Genomic DNA, 21175 nt, shown 5'->3' with positions numbered 1-21175 from the left:
CAAACAGGATAGTCTAAGACAGTTACTTTTACCAGAAAATGGCTGTGAGATGTCACAGAGATACAAAAACCCTCTATGAGTGATTCATCCATAAGACGACCATAACCCAGTTTGTATTCTCCTTTTCTTTCTCCCACCTGACCAGTCTCTTTTCCCACATATGTGTTTCAGGTGTGGCCAAGCTTAATCAATATGTTAGGATTCAAGCTCCTACACCCATTTCTCTGTAGGAGCAGTACACATACAAGACAGGACATATTGGGCTTGAGGACATGGATAAACAAACAGGAAAAAAGCAGAAAGCACGTTTAAAACTAGACAAAAAGAAGCACTTCTTCATGCAACAGATATTTAAGACACATGTCTAACTGGGCTTTTGCTCTAGCCCAGGTTGGGTCTTATTTTATAGTTCTAAAGACTAGTTCCATTTATATTTCTTTTTCATCTTTATCACAATAGTTAAGAATACATTTTATTTTGTTCTGTTGCAGAAAGGAAAAAAAAAGAGCTTTAGTCTTGTTTTGCATGATATTTAAAGACTGAATTACTTTTTTATTTCAGAGATCTCTGCCTATTTTGGGACTGGCACTTCTGTGACATACAATTTTCAAGAATACTATACCTTAGCTAAAAATTCCAGTTCTCACGCTTCTTCTTTCTATGCTGACATGACACTGAACAGGGAAGCAATTACATTTGCCTTCCGAACAACACGCACACCAAGTTTACTGCTTTATGTCAGCTCCTTCTACAAGGAATACCTCTCGGTCGTTCTCACCAGAAACGGTGAGTGTTCAGATAGGCTGTCTGGAAACACTAATAAACGTCATAGCTGCCAACTCAGATTCACTCTGATTCCCATACCTGAATCACAAACTAAGCATTGTCCTGTTGTTGCTTTAAATGGTATATTTATTTTTCAGCTGCACCAAGCAATGCTTTCCACATGAAGAACATTCCTCCTACTGTAATTTCAACTTTTACTACTGTTTTCTTTTTATCATGTTGGCAAAAATACTTATTTCTGGAAATCCTTTAGAAATGAAATAAAATATTTCAAATTAAATTCTTTTTTAAAGAACTGAAATGAAAATCAAAATTTATCTGATCTGTCTGCTATTCACGCAGCATATTAATTCACATCCTCATGACAAATAATGAAATAAACTACTTTTTGAAAGTATATTATCCATTTTCCAAATTAATCAGAGGTAATTTTGTTCAACTAATTTCATAAGCTACTTATATACCTATGAAAATACACATATATACCTGTGAAAATACACATAACATAGTTGATGTTTCTGTTTAAGCTGAACATTAAATCTGTGTTGGATCTTTTTTATTCTTTCTTCTATGTTTTTTTTTTTTTTTTTTTAATTAAAATACACCACAGACTGAGTTGAATCTTTGGGTTTATTAAAGACTCTTTGCAGTCACAGTGGTTCTGTGACCAAAGAAGGTTCTGTGCTTTCCTGGGTACAGATTTGGATGTAGAATAACTGTGGTATCCTCCCCATCGTGTGAGATGGAACATGACTGGCCTGGGTCTGGCCTGGGCCTTGCTTTCCAAAGGATGAGTAGAAAGTCCATCTACAGCTGGGAGGGAAACTCTGACAAGGAAACCACACTGCCTCTCTGGCTGTGAAAGAGTCTCTGTGTGATTATATGCATACAGACAGTATGCTGGGAGTTAACAACAAGAAATGGAAAGTGAGCTAGAAATTATTAACTGCATCCTACTGAATTGTCAACTGGTCAAAGGTTTACAGGTCCAGACAGTGTAAACATTATTCAAGAACAGTACTTGTAAGGTACTGAGTTTTATTTGAGAAGTCACATTGATAGGAGCTACCAGACCAAGTCTTTCTCAGCTGAATTATAAAAGTACTTACTAAAATTTCAGCACAAATTTTAATGCATTATTCAGATTTGTGACAGTTTATGGCTATCTTTGCCACTACATCCTACTTCCAACATTGCTATTACTTTTCCTGTTGCCTTCTTTCATTTCTCACTTATGTCAATTTCTTGTACTTAATTCCTTAAATAAATCAAACATTTGTTTTGGTCTTCAAATGCACCTGTGAAGCAGAAAGCGTTGTATATGATCTACACTGCCTATTATGTGCGTAGTGTACTATACCTTTTGCTCTATTTATCCCTGCAGGAAGTTTACAGATCAGGTACAAGCTAGATAGCCATCAAGATCCTGATGTCTTCAGCATCAATATTAAAAGCATGGCTGACGGACAACTGCAACATGTGAAGATTAACAGAGAGGAGGAAATGCTCTTTGTAGAGGTAATTCAGTTAGACAAAAAAAAAGAAAAAAGTGGATTATCATAAAAAGTAGAAGATCCAAAGCAAAATTAAGTAAATAGTTACAAGGCAATTACCCCCAAATAAACTGTGTATTAATATTTCAAATTAATAAAGCAAAAGCAGGCTCATGATGCACAGTGAAAGTCTACGTTAGACAATCTCTTTGGTGTTCATTTGGTCTATTTCAAAAGGTCAAAACCTCATTATTTTGTATGAAAATAAAATGAATTGTTTGATGGTTAAATTTTCACAATTTTTGAAATGTGTATGACTGCTGTCATTTGTTTTGGGCCTTGCATTTTGTTTTTTGTTTCAAATTATGTATCAAACTACAGTACAAATATATTACCAACTAGATAATAATTTAAGCCTATTTGTCTAATTTTCTTTGGTCCCTTTTACATCAAAGGAATGTGACTATTAAGGAAAATATTTTTGTTATTTTTTGTGGAAATTTGATGATAAAATAGAAATATTTGATGTGTTAATAGTAAATACTAGCATGTAAAGAAGTCTTCATTTTTTAAGATAAAATTTTAAAACCCTAGATATTACAAGTTAGTATTCTGAGGCTAGGGTTGAGTTTGCTTAATTACGCATTAGTAAAAGCCTTGAAGGCAAGTAGTTCTAGAGGTACCCTGGGGGGCAGAGCATTTACAGTGTAATATTTGATCTTTATGAACTAAATGTTGAGTGCTTTTTTTTTAATGAAAAGAGCCTTTTTCATGTTTTGAAGGTTTACCATTTTTATTCATCTTATAGATAAAAAAGAAAGAATCAGCCAAATCAATAAGATAAATAAAGGCTTATTAATTGGAATGCTTAAGAAGTATCAGAGCTATAATCGGTGATCTGAGGAAGCTGATCATCTATTTCCTGACTAGTTTTTATGCTATAACTAACAAATGCTTCCCTCAGGTCCTTTTATTTTTAACCTTGATCTTATCTGCTTTTTTGCAAACTTTTACTATTATTCTAATTTGTTCTTCACCGTGCCATTCTGCAGGTTAACCAGAATGAAAGAATGAAGTTTATTCTGTCTTCAGGCACAGAATTCAATGCAATCAAGTCTCTCACACTTGGCAAGATTTTAGGTAAGTGGAACACCACAGAGTTTTCTAAAACATAGATCAAAATGTCATCATGGCACATAAAAAATAATAACCCTAATCTCATTGAAAGACATTTGTTGTCTTGGATTTAATTAGACACTGAGTCACAATCAAGGTAGAAACTTCAGTCTTGTTGAAATACAAATATAATCATGGGTAGGTACTTCCTGAAAAATGATCAAGTGGGTTCCATTAAAAATAATTTCACACTCTCTCTCTCATTTTGCAATCAAGCATTATGAAACACTACTTGTATTTTACTCTCAGGAAAAAATAAATCACTGTGAAATCACACACAAAGACCACAGAATACTATTAATCATGTATTGTATTTGAAAAAATTTCTGTGATTAGATTTTGATGTAAACAGTTAGGGATAAGGTAATGTAAGCAGAAACTTTGTTGGAGTTACTTTTTAAAAACAAGTTAAGCTATGACAAAATATTTTGTCTAGCAATGATTCCACAAAAGCTGTCTGTTTCTCTGTAGTAATGTTCAAAATGAAATTTACCTATCTACAATTACCATTTTGTCAATTTTGTTAAAATAAAATAGCCTGAACTAAAATTCTCAAGATCTTAACTATTTTCATGTTCATCACATTGGGAAAACTCAATGATAGAGGAAGATGTGGTGCTGGTTAAAAGTTAAAGGATATTTCTCTTTCCTCTAAAGTAGTTTAAAGTCTGTGTTGCTACATTCCTATATCAAGTAAAGGTCCATTTGTACCTTCTTCCTCTAATAGCACTTTTTGTCACAACAATATGAAAACAGAGCTGGTGTAGTTTGTGATATATAGTAACTAAGGCTACACTGACCTTTTCACCATTTTGTAGTTAGACTGATTATTTTCACCCTTTCACAAGTGGTCTTGGGCTAAGCATAGAATAAATAGGTTTACCAAAATACGGATTATTGGAAAAGATTATATATAAGTTTATAGATTTAAAATGTTTATAATTTCATATGGCAGACAGGTTATCACCATTACTGAAAGCAATTCTGTTTATTTTTAATAAAAACAATTTTTAAAAGAAATTATGAACCATGTTCCAAAACAAGATCTGGGAAATGAACTGCCTCCCTCTCTAACTCTTCGGTGCTGAAACATTTTGCCAGTAAACTGCCTGCAAAGGAGTGATGGTTTCCCATTCTTTAAAAATCTTTTTAAGTAAGCTAAAGTGTTAACAAAGGCTTTTTGTAGAAATAAATTCAGAAAACTGTGATATGTGACATAGAAGAAATTGAGTTTTCATCTCAGCTTAATATAGACGATATATTACTTTATCTTGCTCCCCCAGGCTTATATGAACTATTTACATGTTTTATATAATACCTACCCTAAACCAGAAGATCGAAGAAGTGTTTTCTTCACATTCAGTTGTATGTGGTTTAGTTTAGAGGAATTTTATTACTATGTACCTGAGGTGGCCCTACAGGATCCATATATCTACCACTTTTGTATAGTACCTTTGGAAATAACAGCTTTGGTAAATCAATGTTTCTGCCATTGTAACAGACCCAGAAATACTGTCCTGGCTATGACGGCAGAAAACACTGTTTTCCCAAAGAATCTCCTACTGAGAAGCAAAGCATTATCTGAAATAGTCCATTTGTGGGTGGGAGACAGTAAGTCTCCACTAGTTTCTGTCTGATCTCTATCTACATTCAAATAATGTAAATCCAAAACAAAATGTGTATGAAATTAGTTTTCTACTCCATTCTCAGTAAAAACTAAAGTTTAACTTTTTCTGTCACACATATGTGTTCATACACGCACACACAGATACACACAAAAGTCAGTTCCAAATATACCCTCTCCTATATGTAAACTCAGCTAGAAAAAAGGACTTCATGAAGTCTTCAGTTCAATTTCACAACAGAGAAGCATAATTAAGATGATTTCTGACTTATTAATGTTTAGAAAAGTAAATATTCAAGGAGATTAATTGAGAGAGATTTGAATGTGATGTTTCAAGTGTAATTAATTTAATAAGCTGGTGTATAAGATCATAGAATGGTTTGAATTGGAAGGCACCTTAAAAGATCTTCTAGTTCCAACCCCCATGCCATGGGTGGGGACATCTTTCACTAGATCAGATTGCTCAAAACCTCATGCAACCTGGCCTTGAACACTTCCAGTGATGGGGAATCCACAACTTTTTGGGGCAACCTGTTCCAGTGTCTCACCACCATCATAAAAAAAAAAAAAATTCCTTACGTCTAATCTAAATCTACCCTCTTTCATTTTAAAACCGTTACCCCTTGTCCTGTCATACAGACCCATCTTTCTTTATATATTGAAAGGCTGCAATAAGATCTCCCCAGAGCCTTCTCCTCTCCAGGCTGAACAACCCAAACTCTCTCAGCCTTTCTTCATAGGAGAGGTGTTCCAGCCTTCTGACCATGTTTGTGGCCCTCCTTTAGACCTGCTCTAACAGGTTCATGTCTGTCTTTTGCTGGGAACCCCAAAGTTGGGTGCAGTACTCCAGGTGGGGTCTCATGAGAGCAGAGTAGAAAAAGGGGAGGATCACCTCCCTCAACCTGCTGGCCATGCTTCTTTTTGTGCAGCCCAGGATACAATTGGCTTTCTGGGCTGCAAGTGCACATTGCCAGCTCATATTCAATTTTTCATCCACCAGTATCACCAAGTCCTTCTCCACACAGTTGCTCTCAATCCATTCATCCCCCAGTCTGTATTGACACTGGGGATTGCCCTGATGCAGGTACAGGACCTTACACTTGGCCTTGTTGAACTTCATGAGGTTCACATTGGCCTACCCCTCAAGCCTGTCCAGGTCCCTCTGGATGGCACCCCTTCCCTCTAGTGAATCAGCTACACCACTCAGCTTAGTGTCATCCACAAACTTGCTGAGGATGCACTCAATCCTACTGTCTATGTCATTAATAAAGATATTGAATAGTACCGGTCCCAGTGTGGACACCTGAGGGACACCACTTTAGTAACATTGAGTTGTTGCATGCAACTATTTGGATAAGGCCATCCAGCTGATTCCTTATCCATCAAATAGATGGCTGTGGTTTTCAATTCCAAGAGTGTTATCTAGAATAGGTGAAAGAATAATTTTGAATATATAATAAAATGCATACAGTGATAATTGTTTTCATAACAAATGCTTAAAATGTATTAAATAATGAAATTTAAAGATCATATTTATAGACTTCAAAAAAATCATAATTATTGTTTAGTTGTGATTGTTTGGAAGAGTCTTAATGTAGCTGATCTGTTTTCTTACTGGAAAAATAACTAAGAACCTCTAACACAAACAGAAATGTATATTACTTTTGAAATGTAGATTTTTCTTTATAGAACTCACAGTCCAGAAAAGAACTGGTATGTAGATATGCAGAGAGAATGGAAAAAAGAATTATCGTTTATACATAACTTTAAAGCAAGCATAGTAGCTGAAATATAAACTACTAGAAGAAAATTGTTTAAAATATTTCAAAAACCCACAAATTGATGATAAAACTGAATCAGGAATTTATAATGTTTTGAAGGGTAGTAGTCTATTGCAGTCACACTCACATAAGGGTAATACTGCAATGACCAGTAGAGAATTAAACATTTTGTTATCTTTGTTATGAAATTCCATATTAAAGCTTACATCAATTTACTTAAAAATGTATTTGATGCAATGTAATGAAATGACCATTTTTAAGCAAATAGCAGTTTCTTTTGATCAGGACCAATGTTGTCTCTTCCAAAGAAACCACACTGTTATAAAAGTTCAGAGGTGAGAATTTCTTCAGTTATATGATGGTTTTTCATCATCACAGTAGTGTCAAGCATGGAGTTACAATGACCTGTGGGGGCACTCAGCCCAATTTGGCTCAGTTTACAGAATCTGTCCTGAAGAAAACGTGTCATACTTCTCTCCCTTTCAAAGGAAAGATGCTGTTGAAAAGCTGCTGTTTCTTTTATAAATCTGACTGCTTTGGGTCCTGATTCCTGTGAAGTCATGTCTAGAGATGGAAGGAGACTTTGTGAAGGCCGTGGAAAAAAAGTCATGAGTGTAGTGAAGAGGTCTAAACAGAAGGAGTAACAAAATATGAAATAATGTATTTCTTGTAATTTGAAATGTTGTTCAGGAAAAACCCACAAGTTTTAAAGCAGGCCAGAAAGCTACAGAGTTTCTAAGAATTTTCTTCAGTTGGAGAAGTACTTGTCTGAGCTCTTCGGCAGTTGTGCATAGCTCAGTTTTTTGTTGAAAGCAAATCTGAGTGTTAGCTGCTGAACTAGTTTTGAATTCCCAAGAAAAAAAATATCAGTGTTCTTCCTCACTTCCCAGAACGTAAGCCTTCCAATGTAAAGACTTCTGAATTTTTGGTGTGCAACATTGTGACAAAATAGTCAGAGAGCTAGGCTGTGTTGGGACTCAGCAAAATATGTGAAGGTTAAGTTGTGAGGGAAAAGAGAAGTAGCACACTCAGCCACAGATTTCACAGAGTACAAGCCAAAGGACTCCTTATGTTTTTGTTTTCCTTCTAAGAAGAGACTTTCTCTCAAAACACCCCACACTGTAAGAAGGCTGTAGAAACCTCTCTTATTACAACAACCCACTGAGGAAGTAATTTACTTCCGCTGAGTAAATTTGCCCAGGACAAAACTTCCTAGCTTGCCCCAGGGTGAGAGTGGGCAGCTGTGGGCATTGTTTTTCTTCAGTGAGAGTTGTTAACCTTTCCATGCCAACTGAGACAAAGACAGGCTTTCAGCAAGATTTACTTAGGTCTGATTTATATACAAAGTTTCACCAGCTTAAGAGAATGAGTGATTTTAAGCTAATTCACTTAAACAAAGGCATCGCACTGAATATGGACATCTCCAACAATGTAGAAAATGGTTATTTCAGTAGTAAATAAAAAAAAAAAAATTCACTAGACTCTTAATAAGAAGTTCTAAGTTAAACCAGTAAAATATTTTGTACCCACATTTGAAATGGAAATTCTTTGTATTCAAACTATTTAATTCTATTTCTAGTGAAATTGTCCTTTCTTATATTGGTTTATTTGTCTCTGAAACTATAATATTGTATAATTCAGTTCTGTCTTTATGGCAATATCTTTGAGGATAATTAATAATTGCACAGCTTACTTATGAGCTCTAATTTTTATAGTTTTATTGATAAAGGAATAATGGAATTGCAAAACTTCCACTGATATATAAAAATATAGTGATAATTCAATGTCTAGGTACTCCCAAAAAAGTGCTGCAGTGAAACATGTGCTAAATAATACTTGCTTTAAAAATGTCCATTTGTCTTTATGCAGCTTTTTCTACTATATGGATTTGGGAACCCATATAGTAATAAAATAGTAAAATTCAGTCTTTTAAAGTTGGTTTAGAAAAGCCTTTAATGTAAGTCTGTTAGTGTAAAATATGCATTTTATGCAGCTCCCACAATTTAAAGTACATATAATTGTACTCCAGCAAATTTATATGAAACATTTTTTTATATTTTTTTTTCATCCGATTTTTAATTTAGTCAGCCAAGCTTGTCAAGGTTTACTTCCCATACAGAAGCATCTCAGGATAATTATTTAGGGAAAGAGAAAGTTTTCACAGTCTTGCAATCTTGGACAAAATACTAGTATTTAAAAAATCAGTATTCAGGGATTTAATGGAGATCCTTTAGTTTGATGAAATAATTCTGTCGGCAAAATATTTGCCTTCTAATGTTTTATTTTAAAGGTTTTTTCTACTCAATCACAGCAGTGTGACAAATGACAGTTCCACAAATAACACCCAGTTGTGACTCCTGATTGCTTGACAAGCTTGGCTGACTCAATCATAAATAAACTTCAGTAAAATAATGTTGTGTTTCTTCATATTAAAAAAAAAAAAAAAAGTTACAGCATAGTGGCATTTATGTGGTCACATATTAACCACAGGGAAAAAAAAAAAAACAACCAACCAGCCATATATGATTCAACTGAAATCAGTGGGTGTATAGATGTAATTAGTTTTAACTGTAATAAGCATTTTTAATGCAAAAAGCTTGACCATAATAAAATTTTCATACCAACACAGGCTTGTTACACAAATGTGAGATTTTGTGGCAGTCCATTCCAAGCACATTGTTAGTACCTCCAGCTGGTAATTTAACTGTGAAAGTCAAATGTACATTATTTTTTTCTACTGAGCAGATTCATAGAATCATAGAATCATATAATATCTCAAGTTGGAAGGCGTCCATAAGGATCATCCAGCCCAGCTCCTCACAGGACTACCTAACACTAAACCATATGACTAACAGCATCGTCCAGACGCTCCTTGAACTCTGACAGGCTTGGTGCCATGAGCACTTATCTGGGAGCCTGTACCAGTGACCAATCACCCTCTCAGTGAAGAACCTTTTCCTAATGTCCAGTCTGAACTTCCCCTGATGCAGCTTCCTTCTATTCTCTTGTGTCCTATCACTGGTCACCAGAGAGAGGAGATCTATAACTCTGCTGCCCCCCTTGAGGAAGTTGTAGCCTGCAGTGAGGTCACCCCTCAGCCTTCTCTTCTCCAAGCTGAACAAACCAAGTGACCTCACCTGCTCCTCATAAATCTTGCCCTCGAGACCTTTCACCATCTTGGTTGCCCTCCTCTGGACACAATCTAATAGTTCGATGTCCTTCTTCTATTGAGGCGCCCCAAACTGCACACAGTACTCGAGGTGGGGCTGCACTAGTGCAGTGTAGAGTGGGACAATCACCTCCCTCAACCAACTAGCTATGTTGTCCTTGACACACCCCAGGGCATGGTTGGCCCTTTTGGCTGCCAGGGCACACTGTTAACTCATATTCAACTTGCCATCAACCCAAACCCCCAGATCTCTTTCCGTGGGGCTGCTCTCCAGCCTCTTATCCCACAATTTGTATGTATAAGCAGGATTACCCCATCCCAGGTGCAGAATCCGGCACTTGCTCTTGTTAAATTTCATATGGTTAGTGATTGCCCAGCTCTCTAGTCTATCCACATCTCTCTGTATGGTCTCTCTACCCTCAAGGGAGTCCACAGCTCCTCCTTATTTAGCATCATCGACAAACTTACTTAATGTACATTTGATTTCTGCATCCAGATCACTTATAAAAACATTAAAGAGCCCTGGCCCTAAAATTGAGCCCTGGGGAACCCCACTGGTGACTGGCCATCAGCCTGATGCAACCCCATTTACTGTAACTCTTTGAGCCTGATCCCTCAGCCAGTTGTTCACCCAACGTATTATGGACTTGTCTAATTTTGAGACAAGATAAGATTCCACAGGAACATGAAAAATTTTGAAATCTTCAACATCAGAAGAGCAGAAAGGTCAAAGCTAGTCTTTTGATGCCACAGTTCTTATCTTAAAATGTTCTGCTGGGAGCTGTATGTCTGCTGACTTTCAGTATTATTTCACAGAGGAAAGATGGTTGAAGCAGAATTCAAGAAAGAGGTTTATTGAGTTTGTGTTTTGCTTTTGCTTTTTTTTTTTTTTTTTGAAGAATGCAATGTAGGTAGAGTAATTTTGTCTTTCTTTGCTGAAAAATTTTGAGTACACTTAGCAAATGAATTGCTATAAAGATGCTTAAAGATGCTTAACTGCAGTTTACTATAAAATACAGTCTTTGATAAACATCTTGTGTCTGTGTCATTTTCAGTCAGTTAAATTTGACAAGCACTAAAGCAGAGAAGGGTTTGTCTTCCCTAAACGTTGCAAATTTTACAAGCAATATTTCTTGATCTAATAAAAAGTTTTACTTTATCCCAGCAGTATTTTCTAATTAATGAGTCAAGTGAACTCTAAGGATTTAAAATATCTAATTTCCTTTCATATTATACACATACAATGTTTACAAAATGGTTTGTATAGGAAACGCTTCAGTCGAGGTTTTCAATCCTACTTATAGTTGGAGATATATATTTTTATCACAAGGGGTTTTGGACATTTTTTTTTGCCACCTCAGGTTAGTCTTTTTCTTAAGATATGCAGATCTAGCACATCCTTCAGTGCAGTGAGTCAATCATCAGAAGCAGTGTATGCTAGAGAGAGAACAGAGGCAGTTAAACATCCAACATTTTATGTAATCCATCAGTGCAGGTGAGCAGATTCTTGGCTGACATCTGTCTATCTAATAATACATCATCATTGCAAGAAGCAGAGAGTAGTTGAGGAAAATTCTGCTGTGCTATTTTGCAACATTCTACCGAAACATATTAGCCTGATTTTCACTATTAACCTAATTGTATTCAGGAGTGTGTTGGACGTTGGTGTTTAAAATTGTTGTGGTAGCCGTTGTAAAGATCACAAGTTCATTCATGGGTTCTAGGATAAGTTGGAGCTGTAAATGATTAAGATTAAATTCCCATTTTATTTGCACAAAACTTGAAAACTTACTTCCCTTAAGAGTACTCTTTGAACAATTAGTACTTCCAGAGTTTTTGCTTAAATTAAAACTGTCAGAGTAAATAAACTGTTTTCTGTTTCCAAAGTAGTACATTAGTGAGCATTAGTTGGTGAATAAATAGAGAGTTCTGACAGGGTACATACATTCAGAAAGGCAGCCAAGAGAATAAGGGGGGGGCGGTGTCTTCTTTTTTTTTTTCCTTCCCCTTTAGTGGGAAAGATAATAGTATTGTGTTTAAAATGTATAGTAAATTGGAACAACATTCATTTTTTAGAATTTCACAGAAAATACCTTAATTGATTTCCAGGACCTGAGGTGTTCAGAGAGTTTTTGTTTTGACAGACTTGATGGTGATGGGATGGAGTAGACACATGAATCTTTGGAAAGAATATGATCCAATAAAGTACATATTTATGAAAAGATATCTAATAAAATATGTATTTTTCATGAATGCATGCTTCTTCCTTATCTTTTTGCAGAATGAAAAGGTGTTGCCTTTTAATTTAAATATTTTAGTTACAATTGAATCTTTTTGCTTTGGAACTTGCTATAGTAAGTTAAAAGCGTTTCCCTCAGCAGACTAGGAACTGTCATCTGTTAAAAAAAAAAAAAAGGTTAAATGTATCTGACTGTCTTTTCATTAAAGACAGACAAGAAAGAGATTCAGTGAATCTACATGTGCTGCTGTAACTCAAATATACTCACAGGAACACAGGTTAATTATTCATTTATTCTTCTGTCACTTTATTTTGTACATTTGCACTATGTTTGATTGTGTTCTGTTCCTTCTGATTAACAGAAAACAGTGATGTAGATGAGGAGACTATGAAGGCAAACTCTCAGGGGTTTATTGGATGTCTCTCCTCAGTGCAGTTCAACCACATTGCTCCTTTGAAGGCTGCACTGCACCACAGCAGCTCAGCCCCCGTCATTGTAAAGGGACGCTTCACTGAATCCAACTGTGGTACCTTAACTGGAGCTGACTCAACATCAAGTGAAACAACCCATTCATTTGCAGGTAGCATATGGTTATCACTTGTTCTGATCTCTGAAGCAAAATCTAAACAGAGTACTCATTACTTGAATCACAACTGTCTTTTCTTTTTCCATGTGGGTTAACATCTCAGGAGTAGTTTGAAAAATAATTCTCTTTTATGTGTACTTACTTCCTTTTCTCTAGTCTTTCTGTTTTCCTCTGAATGTTTACATTTTTCTCTTTATCTCTGCAAAGTATCATCTACATCATTGTTCTTTGCATGCTTAGGGACCCACACTACTGCCACTGTACCATACTGTACATGAGCTGTTACCATGTGGGAATTTCTTGAAAACCCTTCTTCTATTTGTCTATCACTTTCCTTTTTTTCTGCTGCAGATCACTCTGGACCAATAGATGAGGGAGAGCCCTTAGCTAATGCAATCAGAAGTGACTCTGCAATTATTGGAGGTAATAGGGACTGTAACAACTGCACAGGAACCTTTTTTTTTTCTAATAACTGTGAGTCTTTCAATGCTGAAGTGAAGTCAGTTCACTTTTGTGTGTATAAGGAAACTAATAAAAAGGCTTCATTTTATTACAAGTGGTAGACAGACAAAAATCAAGCATTGTTTTAAAATGTAATCAATAGCTCTCGTATTTTCTTGTTACATAAATTTATGCCATCAGTGTTTCTATACATTGGAACATTGTGCTGAAACACAAGATACTAAGAACAGGTTTCCAACCTGTCTAATGCTAGTGTCTATGACTTAAAAAAGTACTTGGCTATGTTGTGACAAAAAGCATATGTTTAAGAAAGAACAATCTTTGCTCCTTGACTATGCCAAAAAATTACATTTTGCTACACAGTCAAGTTCAAAATCTTCTTTAATAGATCTGAGCAACACAGATTTTTCTTGAGAAAATGGGGTCTAACACTGCTTGAATCAATCCTTTGACAGACTGAGGCAAGTTTCATTCTGGTTCTGCATTTGGAAAGCAATGTACTCTTGGACAGACTATCACTTGCATTGATTAACAGCTTAAAAATAAAATGCATGTTAAAATAATAATAAGAAAAAATAATTACCGCTGTTTTGAAATACCATTTCTCCTCCATTTTCTTACTATTTCTTTTGGCACCTTTTATCGGCTTAAATAGAACTACAAATGATCATCCACACACTTTTTTCAAAACATTTATTTTTAACAGAGGAATAGAGGAAGAACAACATACAGTTCAATTGCTCCTAAAGTGAATATGTTGGCAGTCCCTTTACTTTTTATGCCTATCAGAACAGATATGGTATAAAGTTTAGGATAGATGTCTTGTGCTTAAAGTACAGGACTGATAATCAGGATATGCAGGTTCCATTACTGTGCCTTTCTGACTGACCATCCTTAAGCCAAGATCCATCTCTGTTGTAGTGGGGAAGCCTACCAGTTCTGTCTCTTTAGCAGGAATGAAGAGTACTCAAGTGAGCCTTAATAGGGAGAGTTTGGGATTGGGGACCCTCAGGAGAATTTCAATTCCTGTCACCAGTATTGGAGCAACTGTATGGCTATGTCAGTTCAGTTTTTTTCTTTCAAGGAGTAGTATTGTCTCTTGTGACAATCTTCCCCTGTGAGAATTACCAGTGGTATTTTTTCTTTTGGGAGGAGGCGAGGGAAGGGAACTTGTTTTCACTCATGGTATTTTCACAGTATAATTCACTGTTTCAACTTCCATTAGTTACTGCAACAGAAAGAGGGCAGGGGGAGGGAAAGGTCATCCTCTCCACCTTTTAAATTCTGAATGTTTCCTTTCTAAGGGAAAGGAAAGCCTCAGCAGACAAATGACGTAGTGGGATTTAGCAGAATAAAACTGCCAAGGCTTCTCACTGAGGATAAAAAACAGAAGGTGGAGTTAAGATAAGAACCTGCAGTCACCTGTGTGTCTGCCATTTAAATAATGCTACCTCCTGTGGTCAGTGCCTGTCAACAGCACACTGCACGGTCAGTGACCTTTAACATGGTAGTGCTAAAGATACTAAAATAAGAGATAATTAAACCTAGAAGCTTCCTTGCTTGTAAAGTGATACTTATGTCTGTATATTTTTATACACACAAACTTTAAGAATCTTGCCACTGAATTCAGTGAGATCAGTATTTAAAAATACAGTTTCTGAGTTCTTTACATGTCTAACTTTGTCAAAAATTAATTTGCTGTTTCAACAGCTAGATATTATTTTACATAAGTATCTGTACATAGGTAATTTAGCGTGGGTGGGGATTTTTAAGCGTACTAGCAACAAAGTCATTTTTGAACTTCAAGCTACAAAAGTTACAGTCTTTTTAAGGTAATAATAACCTCACAATTTTATTGTTATTAAACACATTTGGGGATATGCATTCACAATTTTTCTACTGCTTAACTATGGTTGTTTAAAAGTCAAAATAAAGCAAGCTGTACAACACTCGGTAAAAGTTTAATGTAAGTACCCTTAAATGAGTATAACTGAGTATTGTACCAACTCAGCTACCTCAGACAAGGCAAGTTTATAGACAAGCCCTTACAGAGGACATGTACTGTGACTGTGAAACAAAGGAATTACTGTTCTATTTAATCTAAATAAGGATAAGATTTACTCAGATTCTAGAGTCTCTTCCAGAGAAGAAGATACCACAGAAAAAAAGTTTCTATTCCTACCATTAAGGGTGGCTGCTCATATTAGAGAATGCAAGAAATGACAAGTACTGAATTTTGGATGGTCTTTTTTTATTTACAGTGCTAAAAGACTATATATTTTTACTTTTCTTGCAGTAGTGACCAAGTTATGCAGCAGATTGTTCCTTCATCTAGTACATCTGAGCTACTGCATTACAACTGTTTCCCAGACTGTTTAGTGCTTTTTTCCTCCCTGCAGCCTAGTCTTGCTTTCTGCTTCTTTGACAAGCACTTCCTGCTTCCCTTCTGTTTCATTTCTCCACAAATTCCTCCCTTGCACAACCTCTGACTCATGAACTTGAGGGCCATCATGAAAGGATGAATGAGAAAGAGAGGAGATGGGCTGGAAGTCTGTAAGGTCATGCTTATCTCTGTGGGAAGTATCTCTTTCCTTACTGTTCCTAATTTGCTGCACTAGGAGCAGCACGCCCTGGTAACAGTTCAATAGATCTTAAATAGTCGCCTTTAAAACTAAGTGCCCATTCCATTTAGTTTCTTAATGTGTTCGTTATGTGGCACATACCTGATCAGCTAGAACACCATAATGCAGGTGGCTGTACTGATGATGATTTTATCCTACCAGATGAGGCTGTTAAAGCTGCTGGAAAAGGAAGCTTGCTCACTACCATCTGTGTAAGCAGGGACCCTGTTTACTTATGAACCCAAGGTCATGTAGCCATGCAAAGCAAAAACACACCTAGGATGTCAGAACAAGTGCCACAAACCTGAAGGGAAGGAAAGGAGTCAAACCTACGTTATTTCACCCTGAACATGAAGTGAGCCTTGATTTTAGCGTTTTAGTATTTTAACCAGTGTCTATTCATCACAATGATGCAGTTACAGAAATGTGAGCCCTTGCTAATGTAGATCATGAAAACCTCTTCATCCCATTATGATGTACCAAAGGCAGTCAAACGGAGTTGGGATTTTCTTCCATGAGGCAGAATAAACATTAGAATTTCTGTCCTATTTGACCTGATGATAGGTGGCTATAAACACTGGCCAATTTCCACTGGAGTCCATGTGATGAACTCTTCTACATTTTCTTTCATAAATTCTCCTCATTAACTGCATTGTTTAGTCAGAACTGGTCATCTGTGGTCTGAACTAATTTGTGTGGAGTACTGGATGGGACTAATTCTGTGCAACCATTCTTACTGCAAAGGGTCTGAGGCTTGGACTTTGTGGTGTACACAGGCAGAGCTGATAGAGGACCTGATTCAGAATTCCAAATTGGTACCTTTGTCCTCACCCTGTTCTGTGCTGCCTCTGCTCTCCAGATTCTTTCCCCAGACCTGGAGCAGTGACAGGAGAGCGGATTGGCAGGTGAAAGCTGATGATGCGACACATGTCCCCTTCTATCCTGATGACATGTGGCATGAGAAAGGGTCCTGAGTGACATGAGTGACTGAGGAAAGGGAGAGTACTTTGCCCAATACTCATAGGAGTTGGGGAAGAGGAGAAAGTCATAGTAGTGCCCTTTGTGATGTCCCATTGTCTGGCAGGGAAGTCCCTGAAGAACAGCTCCTCAAATATGCAGTGGCTTGAACTCCCAGCCTGGCAGAGAGCTAGGGGCTGGTCATGAAGGAGGAAAAGACACCCTCTTATCTACAGTACCCTAAGGCACCTACTGGTCTTCCATTCAAAAGTTTCAAAAATTATAGTATTCTGTGGAATTTATTTTTTTTTTATTAGTAGTGTGCAAAATTTCAAAACAATCACCATGAAGCTTATGCTACAGTGCTGTTTCTGGTTTGCAAACAGCTATTGCTTCTTATTTCTCGGGCTTCTCTGCAACCCCCTGCATTATGTGATGGAGCCATTCCTTCTTTCTCCTACTCTCTGGCCCATGAGTTATTATTTGTCTATCCTTTCGCTTGACTTTTTTCTCTTTTCTTCTTCTAGGTGTGATAGCAGTTGTGATATTCATCCTACTCTGCATCACTGCCATAGCCATACGCATTTATAAACAAAAAAACATATACTCAAAAAATGAGGCAAAAGGATCTGAAAATGAAGACAGTGCTGAATCTGCACTGAAAAGTGAGCTCAGCATGCAAAACACAGCCAATGAAAATCAAAAGGAATACTTCTTCTGATTGGCATTCATAATTTAATTTAATATAATAATGTGACAGTCTGACTTTCTTGCTAAGCCAGGGGCTCTCAATGGACAGAAAAAGGTCTTGCACTCTACAGTAAATGCAACGGATTTGAGACTTATTATACTGCATATGTTCAGTCTCAGTGATTACTATAGGGGGCCTCTTTAAATTACATGCATTCCTTAGCTATTATACCGTAAATGCATTTTATGTAACAGTGAATTAGATATTGTAACCAATTTCATTGTTGGTAGTTTCCGACTGTTCTGATGTGACCTTCTACAACTGAAGCTTAACGTACATACTGAATATGATTTTTGAATGGGAAAATTGTTATGAAGTTATTCCTATCCTTTTCTTTAAAATTTGATTCTGGAATTTTGTTCAAGGTGAAAGGTGGATTCTAGTACTTTGTGTTACTAAAGAAATTCTGCTGTGTTGCATTATAGTGATCCCTCTTACTTCCTCAAACTGAAAATGCCTTTGAACTGCTGTTGGCTGGTGTCAGCATCTGCTTGTGAGCCGTGGAGTTTGGTGTCCAAAACAAACTGTACTTCTTTCCCCTGGGATGTGACCAGTGTCATCACTATCCCTTCTTTTTGGCAAGCCTAACAGGACTTAAAACTGAAGGGTGTACAATGTGCTGAAATACTGTAAAATCTCTTTTACAATAGGTTTTCACTTATGGTCAAGTGATGGCACCAAGAGAATCATGCACATTCTAGGCATTTTAAATAAAATTGGGATCACAAAAGGCAAGACATTTGCTTGGAAAGATCAAGTGATATATTAACAAAAGTTAAATTATCATGAGTGAAAACACCAACAGGTGATCAAGGTTATTGTCCCTGGAAATTAGTAATGCTTATTCTGTCAAGAAGTAATGCTCTGTGCACTATCTGGGACGTATTCTTTGGAAACATTGTATCTATGATCTGCTCCAGACCTCAAGATTAAGTTGTTCTAAATTGTAGAAATTATTTATGATTATTATGATAATAGAAGTAGGGCATTTAGAGTCTAGTACAGTGGCTACTACTTGAATACTTTTGTTCTTCACCCTTAATAGTACCTACTATACCTCTGCGAGATAAGGTCTGATTATACCGCTCAAAATTAAACAGGTGCTTACTATCTTGACAGAGTAAATGAGAGCTGTCTATGATGTTGTATAAACAAATTATCAGACATGAAGGGTAGGTTTAAGTTGTCTAAACAGAAGATTGTAAGGTCGCTTTAGACACCATAGGGTATCTGAAATACCCATGTGGCCTTGTAGGAATGTCACAAGTTCTACAGAAGGTATGTGTCTTTTCGAAGAGACATCTGGGAATTGGGTAGAATACCTTAAGGCATCAAAAATGTCACTAGATACCAATATTTAGGTAACTGACCCCCACACAAAGGATTTTTTTGTTTTTCCTCAGACAGAAGACTGTGTGCCTAGAGTTTGGATCTGAGAAAAGAATCAGGAATTCTGTACCCTTGTAGACTTGAGTTTTAAATTTGAACAGCTTTCAGAATTGATTTATATCTGCTCCCATTAAAAGCAGTGATAACAGTCATTGCGTTTCTCCTCTTTCAGTGAGGAGAATCAAAGCTAGACCCTAGACTGTGAAGTTTAGAAAATGTTTCTCATAAATGTCCAAGAACATTATAAAGACATGGAAACCTGACACAACCATGGTGTGTCAAAACCTTTAATATGTAAATTTCTTTACATAAATGGTAGTTGTAAATATAAATGTCCAGCAGATATCATCTTTTAAAGCTTATTTTCTTCCATCAGTCTATACTTTCTATTTTCAGAATTCTACAGTTCCTTTTCTGCTTCCTTCTGTACAGCTTTACTTCATCTTTAGGAAAAAATTATTTCCTTTTTTTTCGTACCTGGAGGCTCTGCAATCAGAAATTGTTCAGATTAAGATGCACTGCTTTCTTTTCTTCTCATTTTTGCAATTCTGTGTGCATCTCTGGTAGATTAATCAGGCTGAGGACCCAGGATCAAGAACTGGGTATCCATGTCACGTATATGTTAGTGTATTCACTGATACAGTTTGGTCCATGACAATAGGTCACCTTTAGAAAGGACCGAACATGGTGAAGGAATGATACTGGACTGTTTCTGATAAGTAATATGGATGAGAATACCCTGTTTTGTGGATGGGGAGTGGAGGAGATGAAAGCCTCACGTGGGTCCTGAGAAGAAGACCTTGAATTGTTACATTTGCTACTTTGTACCCTCTCAGTCTAGCCAGTAACTTTAAAGTGAAAAATTATGATTCCTTCTTTTCAAGGGTCTGACCTAAATTGCATTGAATTCAAGAGGAGTCCTTTTGTGGACTTCTCTATAACTCAAACCCTCTGCACTTCAAGAGGCTTTCCCTTCCCGTGATAGATATGTCAGTGTCCACCTTTTTATGTCACTTATATCAAGAAATCTATGAGCAGTGACGAGTACCAGTCAACTCCATTTTTATCAGTGTGGGATGTAGTAACCATGTGGGACAAATCTTGTATGACAGTGTTGATTATAATACATCAGATCACCAAAATGGATATTTTGATTGAATTATAAAAGACAGACTATTCATATGAGAGTTACCCATATACTAACCTAATAAAACCTCAAGGGTATCCACACCAGGACAAGTTGGAAGTATGCAAACCTAACTTTTCAATCACTTGCTTTTACTTCTATTTCCTTCTTATTTTTTATTGTGTGTCCTGATGGAGAGAAAGGTCTCTTCCCTTCCTTTTCTTCCAAATGAATAATTACTTTCTTTCCCTATTCTTTAGGATTTTTAAAAGCAACAGGAAGGGAAAAGCTGAGCAAAACCCCCTATTTCACAGACTAATTAAAGAAGGGGGGGGGGGGGGTATAAATGCCTGTGTGAATGGCACATTATTTCATTCAAAGACCTTTTTAAGGCATTTTATTATGTGAAGGATTCCAAGGGGAAAAACAGAAATGGATTTTGTTGAATGCACATCTATCTGCGGATTTGTAGCATACAATAATTACATCTCTCTGAAGATACAAATGCGCATTTTCATCCGTAGGAAGAGTGACGATATATTCATCACCTGAATCTAAAATATACAGGTTCATAGTCAATGAAGCAGCATTTTCCATTATTTGCTGCATTTCTATGGGTACAAAAAAATGGTGGGACCGAAGTGCGCTGAGACATCATACAACATTGTGCTGTCCCTTTTTTGATTCTCTATTCCAGTGTATGACCTTTCACCTCTCTGTTAATAAACACTTTTTAAAATAAAGTGAGGAAAATATTTTTTAAAAAATTTGTATTAAAAAGTTTAAAACTGACAACAATATACTGATTTTTTTTTTTTTTAAACAGTAAAAATATGTAGAAGTGCACATAACATATTGGTGAGTGTGGTTATTTATAGATATTACTGGGTGCTGATGTAACAAACTTACTACTCATTGACACATTTTCCATGGCAAATATTTTTTTTCTTGAGTACATTAGAAAATAAATAGCAACAGGTATGCTGGTACATTTTTAAAATTTTGTGTAGGCGT

The 21175-nt window shown here is 36.3% G+C and overlaps 1 protein-coding gene across 2 annotated transcripts in view; it reads left to right on the top strand.

The window, feature by feature from the left end:
* The window catches only part of CNTNAP4 (contactin associated protein family member 4), a 247180-nt gene extending 226250 nt beyond the window's left edge, over nt 1-20930 (top strand). For both annotated transcript variants that reach the window (XM_076362422.1, XM_076362421.1), the window contains 6 exons: nt 562-786; nt 2171-2304; nt 3332-3419; nt 12631-12849; nt 13207-13278; nt 17423-20930. In XM_076362422.1, the coding sequence (XP_076218537.1) occupies nt 562-786; nt 2171-2304; nt 3332-3419; nt 12631-12849; nt 13207-13278; nt 17423-17616 (932 nt within the window). In that variant the 3' untranslated portion in view covers nt 17617-20930. The remainder of the gene's footprint in view (nt 1-561; nt 787-2170; nt 2305-3331; nt 3420-12630; nt 12850-13206; nt 13279-17422) is intronic.
* The last annotated feature ends 245 nt before the right edge of the window (nt 20931-21175 follow it).

The sequence above is a fragment of the Aptenodytes patagonicus genome, chromosome Z (assembly GCF_965638725.1).
Source record: "Aptenodytes patagonicus chromosome Z, bAptPat1.pri.cur, whole genome shotgun sequence".
NCBI lineage: Eukaryota > Metazoa > Chordata > Aves > Sphenisciformes > Spheniscidae > Aptenodytes > Aptenodytes patagonicus.
The sequence above is the reverse complement of the archived record's forward strand: the minus strand, read 5'-3'. Positions and strand labels throughout refer to the sequence as shown.